The 15,584-nt window shown below is 42.4% G+C and overlaps 1 protein-coding gene across 1 annotated transcript; it reads left to right on the top strand.

Moving 5' to 3' along the window:
• The first annotated feature begins 210 nt into the window (after nucleotides 1–210).
• On the top strand, nucleotides 211–14,780 carry KLHL42 (kelch like family member 42). Its single transcript, XM_032783980.2, has 3 exons — nucleotides 211–1,136; nucleotides 12,694–12,887; nucleotides 14,262–14,780. The coding sequence occupies exons 1-3, from the start codon at nucleotides 277–279 to the stop codon at nucleotides 14,711–14,713; spliced, it is 1,506 nt and encodes a 501-aa protein (XP_032639871.1). The 5' UTR covers nucleotides 211–276; the 3' UTR covers nucleotides 14,714–14,780.
• The last annotated feature ends 804 nt before the right edge of the window (nucleotides 14,781–15,584 follow it).

Consider the following 15,584-nt stretch of genomic DNA (forward strand, 5'->3'; position numbering starts at 1 on the left):
ACAAAATGGAGAGTGTTTTAAATTCCTCCCCGGCCGGGAGGCTACGGCAGCGGGTGGCTAGAGACGCTGGTTCCCACCCGGCTGCGCGCTCCAGTGTTGCCTTTTTAGGCCTGCGCGCTGCAGGACGCGGCCGGGCCAGGGACTGAGGCCGCCGCCTGAGGAACCATCCCCCCGCCCGGGAGCTGGCCCGTCCCCCCGCCCCTGCAGCGGCTGCGTCTCCCGGCGTGCGCTCCCCTCCCACCCCGGCAGCGGGCAAGGAAGGGGCCGGAGCGGACCATGTCCCGCGTGGAGCCGCCGGCGGGGGAGGCTGGGGCGGGCGGGGAGGAGGTGGTGCGGATCCGGCTGGGGGACAGGTGCTACCCGGTCTGCAAGAGGAAACTGATCGAGCAGAGCGACTATTTCCGCGCCCTGTTCCGCTCGGGCATGCGGGAGGCGGGGCAGGGGCAGGAGGAGCAGCAGCTGCGCGGGGGGCTCAGCGCCCTGGGGCTGGAGCTGGTGCTGGACTTCATCAACACCTCGGGCCTGGCCTGGCTGGAGCAGGAGGGCGGGGAGCAGGAGCCCCCTTTGCTGGAGGAACTGATTGAGGCTGCCTGCTACCTGCAGGTCACCCCGCTGCTGCGCCTGCTCCTCTCCCAGGTGAGGCTGGGCAACTGCCTGGAGCTGCACCGCCTAGCCCAGGTCTATGGCCTCCAGGACCTGCAGGATGCCTGCCTGGACTTCATGGCTGCCCATTACCATCAGGTGCTGCGGAGACCCGAGGCCCGTCCCCATCTCCTCCTGCCCAGTGCCCTCCGGCAGCAGCTGATGGAGAGGCGGATGAAGGGCACTGCCACTCTAGTGGCTATTGGAGACTTCATGGATGCCTCCTCTCTGGGCCTGGCCCCGCGTCGCCACCTGCAGGAGGAAGCCCCTTGGTCCATGCTGAGGTATGATGAGGTGGCCCAAAGGTGGCTTCCCTTGGCCAACAACCTGCCCCTGGATCTCATGAACGTCCGAGGCTATGGGTCGGCGATGCTGGACAACTACCTGTTTGTCATCGGGGGCTATAGGATCACCAGTCAAGAGATATCGGCTGCTCACTGCTATAACCCCTGCATAAATGAATGGAGTCAGATGGCTTCAATGAACCAAAAGAGGTAAACCCCCACATGGTGAATTAACAAGATATATCCTATTGAGTCTGGGTCTAGTCAATACCTACACAAGATGTAGGGCCTGATTCACCACTGCCCTGCGCCTTGTGGAATCAACTCCATCAGCTCAAGCAGTGCTTGACTCTCCCCTTCTTTTCGTTTTTGCTGGTGTTAATGATAGTATTCAAGAAGCAGGGAGGTGATGAATCAGGCCTCTAGGGTCCAGTAGGCTTTGTAGTCTAAATATCTGTCTTCGTTTAAAACAGAAATTTGTGGTAAAATAATGAAGACAAAAGTCTCTCCCAGTCTCTGCATGGTGCATTTTGGCTCAGTAATGTGGTCTTCTTATACGCATAGAATCCTGTTGGCATCAATGGCTACGTCTAGACTACCCGCTGTATCGGCGGGTTAAAATCGATTGCTCGGGGATCGATATATCGCGTCTCATCTAGACGCGATATATCGATCCCCGAGCGCGCTTATATCGATTCCGGAACTCCACCAACCCCAACGGAGTTCCGGAATCGACATGGGGAGCCGCGGACATCGATCCCGCGCAGTGAAGATGGGTGAGTAATCTGATCTTAGATATTCGACTTCAGCTACGTTATTCACGTAGCTGAAGTTGCATATCTAAGATTGATTTCCCCTCATAATGTAGACCAGCCCATGCATGCATGGAGTGCAGAATATCTGAGTCAAGATCCACCAAACAGATTACTATTTGTATCACGGCAGTTAGACTTTGTGTTAGGCACTGTACACACATGCTATAAAACTGCAGTCCCTGCCCCAGAGAGCTTATCGTTTAGTATTCCTGAGGAGAATGTTTGCCCTGAAGTTGGTTCCTTCCATCATCAACCCCCTCTTCCTGCTTCTTATATTGTTTTTAAAAGCTGATGAAATAGACCAGGGGTTGGCAACCTGTCAGAAGTGCTGTGCTGAATCTTCATTTATTCACTCCAATTTAAGGTTTCACATGCCCAGTAATAATACGTTAATGTTTTTAGAAGGTCTCCTTCTATAAGTCTATAACTAAACTGTTGTTGTATGTAAAGTAAATAAGACTTTTAAAATGTTTAAGAAGCTTCATTTAAAATTAAATTAAAATGCAGAGTCCCCTGGATCAGTGGCCAGGATCCGGGCAGTGTGAGTGCCACTGAAAATCAGCTCGCGTGCCGCCTTTGGCACCCGTGCCATAGGTTGCCTACCCCTGAAATAGACCATAATTGTATTACAATTGTCAGTGGAAGTGGCCCATGTAACTCAGTATTTTTTGTGATTAGTTTTTTATTGATTTTTCATAAAGTAATTGATAATAACAATTAGAAAAAAGATAAATGTTTCACAGCTTGTATTATGTTTCCAGCTGGTGCATGCTTTATAGGATCACCAATAGAATTATGCAATTACACTATTTTACAAGTTGTTAAAGCTGCAAGACTAGACAAAACTAAGAGAAAGTTTGGGTTTTCTTTTTTAATTCTTATTATAAAATGTAATATTTAATTAATACATACATTCTCTATATTCTCAACATTCTTTTTAAAAAAAACAAACAGCAGTTTACAGCAAAAACAGCTGAACTCTAAAATTTGGCATGTAAATAGTCCTCACTGCGTATTTGAAAACTAGAAGATTTTAGTAGGCCCTGGTTCTGCATTCTCATCTTTGCAGTTAGACTTCAGTGTTGGTGCAGAACACTTGACTTCAGTGGAATTCTGCACAGGCATAAGGGTCAACCATGCAGTGTCCTATTGAAGTCAATACCTGAGCATGGATCCTACATTGATCAAATTGCAGGATTGGAGTCTTTAGTTGTAAGATGAGCATGACAGGAGAGATTTACTATATTCCATGCTTCTGCTGCACTACAAGTGTGTGCTTTTCAAAACAAGATCTTTCAGTGTTATTTTTCGCCTGTACCTTCCCACTCCTGACCAGCTCTCCTCCCACCACCCTTCTTTAAATCATTTCAGATACAATGAATTTATGTATTTATTGTCCTCAAATTGCTGTTGGATATAACATTCATGCTTATGTGGATCCAGAGGTGCTGGGACAATTTTTATAGTGGGGGTGCTGATCATGGAAACCATGTATTTGGTATTTAAGTTCATCAAGCCAGGCAGTGCGTTAGCACCCCTAATTTCCACCACCACTGCATGGATCAGGCCATGCAGGCATCCCTTTTTCTCTTTTTCCTCTACCTGTTTGAGTGGGAAACTAATCCCAAGACTAACCCCTTATTCTCTTGACCTAGAGAGAAGTTGATCCCTAGTCTTCTAAGTATTTACAAGAAACAAGTTTGCCTCTGAGAAGCATGCATTAGTGCTATATCTTTCTTTCTTTTTCCTATTTAAAAACCTAAGTGCAGAAACATTAAGCCTGTGCAAATTAAAATGTTTAAAAAGTCAGGAAATGCAAAATTAAAGGTTCATGCAGCAGCAGCAAGTTGGACATATTGCATATATGTCGTGTATTTTCTCTTCCCATTTTCCTTGTTTGTTGTACTAGATAATACAGGTAAACTTGACAATGCGATTATCTAAAATTTAGGTTATCGCAAATTAGTTTGTGAAATTGATATTATGATAAAATTTCAGATGTTCCCTGAGTTATGTGCATAGTGAGAGTTTACCTATAATTTACTCTCGTGTTTAATGTATATCACAAACTATAAAGGATGTGCAACATGCCTGAGTTAATATTGCCGTAGGGACTGTAAAGTATGCATTTCTTGAGACTTTAAAAGAAATGGTGACATCTTAATAACCTTTTTTTTTTTTTTTTTTTTTTTTTTTTTTTGTTGCTCCATGACCGAAGCGACACTAGATAAAAATGTAGACCAAGATTTTTTTTTAAAGGATGCTTGAAGTTAGGGTCCTAAGCCCATCTTCAGGTTCCTAAATAAGTGCCCTTACTTTCAAAAGTGCCCAGCACCCTGTGACTTTAGGCCACTTATTTAGGCACCTTTTTAAAAAAAAAAATAAAAAATCTTAGCTCCATTCTCTTATCAAGTTCTGCAGGAGCAACCCTACTCTAATCTGAATGCATTGATTGATTGCTTATATTTTATGATGACAAAGGCCAAACACTTGAACATCTTATATCAATGAAACAAACAAGAAAGTATAGGTATTACAGCATAAAAGGACCAACAGTGAATCCACTGTCCCACCTCAGAAGCTCCCATCCTAGTTATGAATCAAGCCAACAAGCTTTTGAAAGCCTGACTCTTCTTTCTTTTTAGCTTGCTTGCTTGGGTTTTTTATGGGATTTAGTGCCATAGTATTTTAGCATTTTATAAGCATTAATCAATGAAGCATCAGAGACATTATCCTTACAATAACCCTGTGAGTAATGGGGAGTTATTTTACAAATGTGGAACTGGAGTACATAGATTTAAGTGATTTGATCAAGATTACAAAAGAAATCAGTGGCAGAAGCGGGAATAAATCCCAGATCTCCAAGGTCTCATCAGGTTCTTAACCATAAAACCATTCTTCCTATTCCAGAGGGCCCAGTTTCATTCAGTATGCACCATCCAACTTTTGCACTGAAATCTGGCAAGGCCCTGCTGAAAATACAATGTGTTTGCCATGCAAATTAAGACCACATCTTAGGACTCTCAACATGTGGGCCCTTCCCTGAGGATACCTTGCTGCTAGCTGTGGAGAATTTAAGACTAGAGTAATCCAGCAGATCATAATCCCTGCAGTAGTGTCTCTTCTCTTGAGGTCAAGGATTCTCATCAACCTGAGACAATTCTACAGAAGTGCTTCTGTCTGTGGGGTATATAGTGGCAGCCAATGAACACGCAACACTCAGACCAAACAGTCAGGGGGAATTTTTGCCAAGGGGACTCTTTCAAATGTCTGTTTTTACGAAACATGCCTAGGGTCTTTAATGCCTGCATAGAGTAGATCGGGCTTGTGGTTTTAAAGTCTCGTGTACTTTACAACATCCCCTGTACGCTTGTCTTTTTAATCAGAATGGAATAGCTGATGAACAGTCCCACCTTTAACGGAAGGCTGTATAACAAAGGTGAAGACGCTGCCTCAGCCAAAGCTGTCCTAGAACTTCATGGCATTTATGCTACGCAGAGGGATGCTGCAATAAGAGCATGGTTCATTGTACATTATATTTTCAGTATGTTACTCCTGGGGGAATTCTGTGCCAAAAAAAGTAAAAATTCTTCACAGTCTTTTAAAATTCTGCATATTTTATTTGTCAAAATAGGAGAGTATAATCACTCTGGTTTCAATTATTTCGGTAATTTTATACAATGGGTGGAGAATGGGAGTGGGGAGCATTACAGAAAATCCCCAAACCCCCTTGCTTAATAGCAGGGCTTTGGAGCTGTGCTCCGGCTCCGCTCCAGCTCCAGGCAAAAACCTGAAGCTCCATTGCTCTGGAGCTGCTCCGGGCTCCGCTCCAAAGCCCTGCTTAATAGTAACGTAGCTAGATTTGACCCTTTACTTCTAGTTATTAGTCAACAAATATATGCAGCCATGTGCTCAGTGTTACATCATAGACAACTGAAGAGAAAGTGAGGGCTGGGGAATCCAACTCACAATTTGTAATGGCTACTGACCATCTCTAGAAATGTCAGTAACAAACAGTTCATGGACATATATTGATAGGAAATTTTTTCAGTCCAAAAATTTAGACCAGTTCTAATCACAAAAGCACCATAAACGTTTATAAGGCCATACTGTCTTTTACACCGCTCTGGCAATGTGAAGAAGCCATAACATTGTACACCTGTTTTATACCTCTGGTGGAATTCATAAAGACAATAGGAACAATTCGCTAAGCAGGCAGGCTGCCACATTCTGCTGTGCCTGAGGGGACAGAGCCTACCCCATGCCTGTCTCAGAAACACCCTGAAGTCCTGCCCCTCTACGCTGAGCGTGCTGCAATTGCAAGTGAGAGGGACAGAGTGTCTCTCTCTCGCATGACTTCCTAGCCCCACCCTCCCGGTGGTGATTTACATCTCTACCGGCTGCTCCGAGCCAACCAGCCTGTGCTGCCTGGGAGGGGTGCATGACTGCTCTTGCAGCTTCCCTGAGCTTTCCTGTCAGAAGTCATTTTTCTGCGAGGAAGCAAAGAAATCTGAGGAGGGACATGAATTCTGCACATGTGCAGTGATGCAGAATCCTCCCCAGGAGTAGTGTGTGGAGTCTTAGTCAAATAAACAGGTCATTTGCTCAGCATGCTTCCAAGGAAGGGCAGTCACATGTTCCTCTGTTGAAAGGAGCTTGGTTCAATTGGTACTATAATATTCTATGGATCAGTGTTGCATACGCTGAGGCAGGGTTCCTGGACCCACTGAAGTTGGTGGTTTGACTCTTGTTGATTTTTTGATGGGCCCTGCATTTGGGCCCAAGTGAAGTGAAATACTTCATGGCCAAAAGAAGTAAGTTAGGAGTAAGGTAATTCATTGTGCTGAGTGACTACTAATAAAAAGATTGCCCTGCCCTTAAAAATGTCCTGGATTTTATAATCAGGTCCTAAAGATTATTTACTAGTAATTCCAATCCAGTTTATAGCCATGATCTAGTGAGCTACTTATGTGTCTCATCACCATAGTAACAAAATGCCTTACAATCAGTAATAGGTGTTGAGAAGAGAAAAATCCGTGTCTGGTAGACCAGTGTTATCCTATTTTACAGATAGGGAACTGATGCACAGGGCAGATTAAGGGCTTGCTAAATGTCATGCAGGAAGTTTGGGGTTGAGTTTAACCCAGGTCTCTTGAGAGCTCGTCCAGGGCCGAGCCCTGTCCTCTAGATCATATGTACTACCTCTGTGGTTAAGTTGTTCAACAAGCATTGTTGTACTGAAACATAATCTTTATAAAACTGGTTTGAGTGTTATGAGCAGGGATCCTAGTAATTCATTTGCCACAGAAAAACACAGAATTGCCTTTTTTCAGACAATTTTTAGTTTTTATGTTTTGTGAAACAATAAAAACATACTTTCAGCAAAATTTAATTCATGTATCAGTGTCACTTATTCAGTGTGCACAACCTCCCTCTCTTGTGGTTAGTTTTGGAATGTGCTTTAAATTTCCAGTGGAACCCCGTTTATCTGATCTAATTGGGACCAGGGCCAGATCAGATAATCAAAAAGTCAGATCATCAGGAGAACTGGCAAAGAGCTTTCTATCCCTTATTTTAAGATGGGGAGGAGGGTCTCCAGCTGACTGCCCAAGCTCTCTTCCTATCAGCCCCAAGCAGCTAGTGGTTCTGTTAATACAGAGAGCTGGACAACACAGGCTCGGATAAATGAGGTTCTACTGTGTATCAGAAAAAACATAAAAAACAAAAACAAAACAAGGAGTCCTTGTGGCACCTCAGAGACTAACAAATTTATTTGGGCATAAGCTTTCATGGGCTAGAACCCACTTCATCAGATGTATGAAGTAAAAGATACAGGAGCAGGTATAAATACATGAAAGGATGTGGGTTGCTTTACCAACTGTTAAGTCAGTCGAACAAGATAAATCAATTAACAGCAGGATACCAAGGGAGGAGAAATAACTTTTGAAGTGGTAAGAGAGTGGCCAATTAGACAGTTGACAAGAAAGTGTAACTTTTGTGTAGAGACTGTCCGGTTTGACCAATGTACATGGCAGAGGGGCATTGCTGGCACATGATGGCATATATCACATTGATAGATGTACAAGTGAAGAAGCCCTGGATGGTGTGGCTGATGTGGTTAGGTGTGTAGGCACCGGGGTTTGTAGCAGGGTTTGGTTCCTGGGTTGGTGTTTTTGTTGTGTGGTGTGTAGTTGCTTACAGACAGCCTTCCAACCTGAAGCAAATACTCACCAGTAACTACACACCACACAACAAAAACACCAACCCAAGAACCAAAACCTAAACTTAATTTCCCCAATACTAATTTCTCACTACTGTTACTCACACCTTCTTGTCAACTGTCTGTAATCGGCCACTCTCTTACCGCTTCAAAAGTTATTTCTCCTCGGTATTCTGCTGTTAATTGATTCATCTCATTAGACTGACTTAACACTTGGTAAAGCAACCCACATCCTTTCATGTATTTATACCTGCTCCTGTATCTTCTACTTCATACATCTGATGAAGTGGGTTCTAGCCCACAAAAGCTTATGCCCAAATAAATTTGTTAGTCTCTAAGGTGCTGCAAGGACTCCTCGGTTTTTTTGCTGATACAGATTAACACAGCTTACCACAGAAAAAACATTGTGTTCAACTGATAACTGTATATATTGTGTCTGGGGAAACTGAAGTTCAGAGTTTCTTTTTAATCACGGAAAAAAGTGGAATTGGGAGGCGAGGTAGTTTTTTTTTTGTTTGTTTGTTTTTTTCTTCTTTTTAAATCAGAATTTTGGCTTTTTTATGACGGAAGACGAGGATCTCTGGTTACGAGGAAATAACTTCACATGGAAAGTCATGCTATTGGGGCCCAGTGGAGTTAGAGAGAAAAAAACACTATCTCTGAAAGAGAGAGGGAGATAACAGCAAGGAGCTTTAGGGATTGTGTAGTGATAAACAGAGTCCTTTTCGTTTTACTTAGTGACACTGCCAAATGAAATTTACTAAATATTTTGCCTTTAGAATCCCTGCCTTTTGAGCCAATCTTGGCTGTATTTTTAATTGTTGTTTTGCTCCAAAATGAGTGGGGGGTGTGGGGGGGGGCGGTTTGTTTGGTTTGTTTGTTTGTTTGTTTGTTTTTCCTGGTAGATAATATCCAAGGTTTGAAAGGCCCTTGTAAACACCAGTATGAGAGCATGCAGATGCATATGGAACAGTGCTTATGGGAGCAGTCTGTACCTGAGCTGCTGCCACCTGCAGGGCTTCCATAGGGGGACAAGAGGAGCTGCTCCTGATGAAATCATAGAGGACTAGGAGACGTTCAGGCTGCCTCCTGAAGAGATATTCTTCTCGTCCCCACTTCTGTCCCTTCACTCCCAGTTCCTGGGTATCGGGAATTACTGCAAACACTTCCACTCTAAAAGCCTTAAGGCCAGATTCATCCCAGACATACCTCTTGCTCTGCCAAGGCCCCAATGTGGGATGCAATACATGAAAAAGATCCAAAATAAAGGGTACAAACAAACTACAGTATACTTTCAGTCATCCGAATGGCATGGGGGACATGGATTTTATTTGGATAATCAGGAGTTTGGATAATCAAGAGGATAGGAGCTATTCAGTAGCAGGGTGGCCTCCCCTGCAGCTGGGGGCTCGTCCTACTCCTCCTCACAGTTCTGACTGGGGATTTCTGGTCTGCCTCATTAACTCACTTCCATGACAGTGGGACTGCAGTGGGCTTCCTGTGTTGCTGGAGGGCCAGAGACACCTGATTCCTGCAGGTGCAAGGTGTGGGGAAGAGCAGAGACCCTCGCCAGGATTCTGCTCTGCCCACTCGGATCACAGCCTTCCTTGTTCCTGCAGAGACTGGGTGTCACCAGCCCTGTGGCAGGGTAGGGAGCCCTCTGCAGCGCCACTATTATGGCCCTGCTCAATCATTCCCATCACAGCAGGACCACAGAGGCCATTCAGCAGCAGGGTGGCCTTCCTCAGAGTTGAGGGCTCGTCTTCCTCCTTGCAGTCCTGTTGGGGGGGGGTCTCTGCTCTATTACTCAAACCTCTATATTAGCCAAATCCTTTCCTTGTTCCCCAGCATGAGAGACATGGGGGGCAAGGAAGGGATTGGATAAGAGGATTTTGGGCATAAATGGGGATATACTGTACTCACGCAGGAAACCTAAAATGCAGTGGGATTTATTCCTCTTAACACCTCTTCTGGTAATCACACTTTCATGAGTCTCTATCGCTGATATAAATAGTTTTCAGCTATAAAAATAAAGGGGCAACAAATCTGTGTGTAACCTTGGCATTAAAATGAGTGACATCCAAATGAGGGGCATTTGAAAGGTATGATTCCTGGTGCAACTTCATTGAAGTCAGTGGAGTTACATCAGGAATGGATTTGTCCCAATATTGAGATCAGTGGTTTCCAAACTGTGGTCCATGGAACACTGGCTAGCGTTCTGGGAAGATGGTTTGTTGTATGGTGCTTGCTTTCCTTGTTTCTAGCTGCTGAAGAACATTTTTTAAAAAAAAAGGTTAAAAAGGCATTAAATACTTTCATAATGTTAGTTTTCCATAAAAGCAATTGCTGTAATTGGCACACAAAGGCAAGTTGTTTTTCAAAGCGATCTATTAAGTTAGGATCCAAGCGTTGACAAAGTATGATCAGTGCCTGTGAGTAAAATAAATATTTTAGTTAGTGTTGTAGGTAAATTTTCCGTATTTGAGGGGTATGCTCTGAACATCATGGTAACCAACACTGAAATCAGATATGTAATCTGAACACTTTTACATGAATATCTGACAGGAACTCCTTCTAGGCTAATAGGAGCTGAAGGTTCTGCCATACATCATTCACAAAGTAATCTTCCCTAGATTTGCAACAGGGCCTCCAGTTATACAAATGCCATCAGACAAATGTGATATTAATGATCTCCCTACAACTAAAGCAGCAAGGGTCCACGTTTTCTTGTGATTAGAGCAGCTAAATCTGACTAAGACTTGAGTTCTATTCCATTATGACACTGTGACCTTGGATTATTCCTTTGTCTTTTCTGTGTGTTAGCTTTCTTCATTTGCAAAGTGTCTTGTGGCCATCAGATGAAAGACATTGTGTATGCCCAAGTGAATTAATTTTATAAGACCAGAGCTCTGCTCCTGCCTCTCCACAACACACAAACACACTGTAGACTTGCTAACATTTTACTAATTTTAAAGGATATGCTTAATTTCTAAAATGTACTTGTAGTCAACCTACAGTTCCTCAGTTATGGACCTCCAGTAGTATATATGTGTATATTTGTTTTTCTTCCTGCTATAGCATTTAAAATAGGTACTCCTCTTTGAAACTCAAATGTTTTTGCAAGTAATTGCTCTCATTTCATACTCATTATTGCCACTTAAGTCCAGATTCTTTAAGATGGAAAACATAATCACTGTAGACTTGAGATGGGAAGAGTAACTTAATAGTAAACAACAGCACAAACAGAATCAAAAGCAAATAATTCTTTCAGGGAAGCATTTTAGTTTCCAGAGCCATCTCAGGATTACAAGAACAAAACGATTCCACCTAGAAGGAGACTTCCCTCCTCCCCCCCTTACACTTCTCCAAATATATTTAATACAAAAAAAATTGCAGGGCAATCTGCTGCCAGACAACGTTCATTTTGTTCAGACAAAACCATGCATATCTACTCAGGCGGTATTCTTACTGACTTGTAACCTCATGCTTGCACTGAGTGGAACTCACCTTTTGGTGCACAGGGCAGCATGTAGCTAATGTACCACTAAAGCCTTTATGGGCTTGAATAGGGTATTGTATTGACCTTATGCTGGTCCTGTGCACAGGGATAAATTTCACTCATTGAATTTATTAGGAGTATTGCCTGAGTAAAATTTGCTGGATCTGGCTCAGAACAAGTTGTGCTGAAGGAGCAATTTTATTATCCATTGATCCCGTTCTGGATCTCTTTCCCATCTTGCTCTTTTGCTTCAGTTTTTATGTGTCTTCCTATCTCCCCTTTTTTTCCAGTCTTTGGAATGTTTCTCCATGCATTTTTTTTTTTAAGAGGCACAAGTTGCAAAGTGATACCCTAATCATCGGCAAGTTTCCCTTTGCAGCCTGTGAAATATACAGGACACAGTGGATTAAATTGGAAGGGGAAAACATAGAACTTTGATACCGTTACACCAAAAACAGATTATTGGTATATTGAGCTCAGCATCCTGTGTTAATGTGTGGTTTCAGAAGGTGTCAAGATATCTAGTCCTGGACTGAAGGGAAGAGTACCAAAATGTGTTACTTTCAGGGTGAATGGTGGTGGTGAAAATAAAGAGAGAAATATAGAGAGGATATATTCCTCTTTGTCTACTGCAGGGTGTCATTCACCCTGTAGTAAAATAAATGTCTATTTATTATGGGTTATTGAGACACTATCACAGACCAGGGACAGTGCTCAATTTCAGGCATTAATCTACCTTTGCATGAAACTCCAGGAACTCTAACTGGAATAAGATTTTGTGTGTGTGTGCGTGCATGTGTGTAGGTGAGCATCTATGCCTGTGCCTGTATGTGAATGCACACGTTCTTCACAACAGAATACGCGCACAAAAAACACAACACAGCTAGAACAGATTACCCTGCTGAACAACTACATTTACACTGTATTGATCGGAAATATAAGTATAAAACGTTAAAAAGGCACATCATTATTATTTTTTCCTGAATGCCCTCAGTGTTCTCAACCCTCTACAAACATAAAGGATACAGTTCCTGTCCCAAGGAGCTTACAGTCTATTTTGGACACAGACAGAACAGTTTAGACTATAATATGCTGATGGTACAAGTTTGGCTGATGGTACAAGTTTGAAGTGTTGATGGGATCTTGGAACCTTCGTAAAAATAATGTCCTTTCCTTTCTTTGTTTTTTCTTTCAAATGCTAGCTATTTCATTACTCCAATTTGTGTCTTTTAGGTCCAATTTTAAGCTTTTGGCTGTAAACGGAAAGCTCTATGCCATTGGCGGTCAATCCCTTTCCAATGTGGAGTGTTACAGCCCAGAGCACGACTGGTGGAATTTTGTGGCATCTATGCCAAACCCTCTTGCAGAATTTTCAGCTTGTGAATGCAAGGGCAAAATTTATGTTGTTGGAGGATATACTACAAGAGGTAAGATACATTTCTTTTAAACCCTATTGTTTTTAAAGACCACAACCAATTTGTTCAAGACCAAAATTTAATCTGCCTTTAAAGGTGAAGTGAAAAGGTCTAAAAATAAAAACAGAAAATAACCTAAGATAAAACACATGGGAAGAAAATAATTTACAGCCAAAAATTAAAACCAGGGTGCCTGTTGTTAAAGTGGCCTGGCTTCTAAAGGAATTGCTTATGTTCGGCATCTCTGCAAATCCTAAAACACTTCAAGGCATGCAGATCAGTCTTCTCCTTTTTAGGGGTTTGGTGGTTATGGTTATGGTGGGTTATGGTTATGGTTATGGTGGGTTTTAGGGTTTTAGGTGCTTATGTTCGGCACCTCTGCAAATCCTAAAACACTTCAAGGCATGCAGATCAGTCTTCTCCTTTTTAGGGGTTTGGTGGATGCAGATGAAACAAAGATCTCAGCAGCTAAAACCTTTTGTTTCCTTTTAAAATAGCTTTTCATTTTAAAAAATAAAATAAAAACACTTCCGTTCACCTTTTAACTGTTACAAACTGGTGTTTCCATTGCTCTGCCAAGAAAATAAACAGAAATAGCCATCAATTTTATGTGATACAGTTAAATAGAAACCTGCTTCCTTCCATCACTGCTCTAGCCTCCCATTGCTGTGCAGCTTTCCTGTACCTTGTAATGGCAAAAGCAGAGCTGTGTGCTTTCCTGCTGACGTGATTGTGATGCATGGATGGGGAAAGAAATAAAAAGGAAATACTATTTGCATCTACTGTATTAGAACTGTGGAGGAAAACAAATATACTTAGCTCTTCTCTATTTATCCACACTATAGTTTTCCACAGCACAATTCACTGTAATGTCTCGGTGATTCACAAATAAATTAAACTGCATAGTAAGGTCTAGGGGACTTCATGGATTTTTCTGCTTTCCTTCCCTTTCCTCCAGTTAAAGGATGCATTGGCTGAGACCTGAGAATATCTTCTGCAGGGGGAAGTGGAGCAATTTTCAAGTATCAGTCAATGACCAAAGATTAAAAAGAAACACATAAGCTAACACACAGGAATTATTCAGCTAAGCCCCTCACTCCCTTCATACAACTTGGATCATGTAATCAGTGTGCCAAAAGTGGTTTAAATCTTACCCTCTACAAAAGAAAAAAGGTGATCAGAGACTCCAGTCTCAAAAAGGAAAAGATTGTCAATCCAACACTTCCTTGTAAATAAGTTAACAGATGACAAGCAGGGTTGGAAGACGCATTGATTATTTAGAACCAGTGTAAAGAACAGGTAGACAATCTGTAATACTGATTGACATATCATAGTCCTCTACTGGTGTGTTAAGGTTTTTGCATAAACATCTCTCCTTTGTTTCAGACAGGAATATGAACATCTTGCAGTACTGTCCCATTTCTGACTGTTGGACCAACTTTGAGCTGTGTGATGTCCACATTCGCAAACAGCAGATGCTTTCTGTTGAGGAAACCATCTACCTGGTAGGGGGTTGTATTCATGAACTGGGACCTAACCAAAAATCCAGCCAAAGTGAGGACATGTTAACAGTACAGTCTTACAACACTGTTACCAGAGAATGGCTCTACCTCAAGGAGAACACGTCCAAATCAGGTCTCAACTTGACTTGTACTCTCCATAACGATGGGATCTATATAATGAGCAGAGATATTACGCCATCTACAAGTTTGGAACACCGGATTTTTCTTAAGTATAACATATTTTCAGACAGATGGGAGTCACTTAGACGCTTTCCAGCCTTTGGACAAAACATGTTGGTCTGCTCTGTATATTTGCCCAAAATGATAGAAGTGTAATTACACCATTTTTTCCTTTCACTTCATCAGCCATTTTTGGAAGAAATAAATTATTTTCATTTCTGAATGGGACATGGTCACACAGCCTATGCATAAAATACTGGTTCTGTTTAAAAAAAAAAAAAAAAAAAAAAAGTTGAAAAACTCAATATTAATAGAGATGTTTCCAGGATTTTTGAAAATTTCAATTAAACTTACTTTTTGTTATTGTCTTCAGTTTAAATGATGCCAAGCAGTGTGTGCAATCCAGATACAACAGCACTGTGTTGGTATCTCCCTATACTTCCTTATGAAACACCCATGTATGCACTGGGCACATTTGCACAAAGATTTAAAAGAGCTCCCCTGGGTATTGGATGTTCTTTTAATGTAAGTTGGTGACAGGCATTGAACTACTCGCTACATTTAAAAAAAAAAAAAGCAAAGGTCAGGGGGCACTAAACTCAAAATGGGGAACGTCTGCTCAGCTGGAGAAGTGATTTTTAAATTTATTTTTAATTTGTTCAGTAAGCTTCTCCAAATACTCAGCTGTTAAGATCACATTGTAGAAACATGGGAACAAATTGTGGGGGCAGGTTACGTGGCAGTAGAACACACATGAGCCTCAGACGCCTAAGCAGGCTAGCTCCACCCTGGGGTTGGTCAGGCGCGTGTACAAAAGGAGTGCGGAGCAGCTCAGAGGTGTGGTGAGGGGAGGTGAACTCATGTAACTGAACTGTCACTTGAGCATCTCTGTGTGAATCCTTGTCCACCTTCCCAGCAGATGATGTTATATGGGTTACTCTAGCCTGTGGTCTATGGAAATCCCTTTTCTGCCTCATAGGGAAGTGGCAGGCAGAGATGAACCTCTGACTTTTCATAGGTGCTAATT

Source organism: Chelonoidis abingdonii, chromosome 1, assembly GCF_003597395.2.
Source record: "Chelonoidis abingdonii isolate Lonesome George chromosome 1, CheloAbing_2.0, whole genome shotgun sequence".
Classification (NCBI taxonomy): Eukaryota; Metazoa; Chordata; order Testudines; family Testudinidae; genus Chelonoidis; species Chelonoidis abingdonii.

Excerpts from the sequence above, each read along its gene's own strand:
- KLHL42 (XM_032783980.2), top strand. The coding sequence starts at position 277 with ATGTCCCGCGTGGAGCCGCCGGCGGGGGAGGCTGGGGCGGGCGGGGAG. Across the intron at positions 1,137-12,693 it reads GCTTCAATGAACCAAAAGAG|GTCCAATTTTAAGCTTTTGG; the intron begins GTAAACCCCCAC and ends TGTGTCTTTTAG. Across the intron at positions 12,888-14,261 it reads TGGAGGATATACTACAAGAG|ACAGGAATATGAACATCTTG; the intron begins GTAAGATACATT and ends CCTTTGTTTCAG.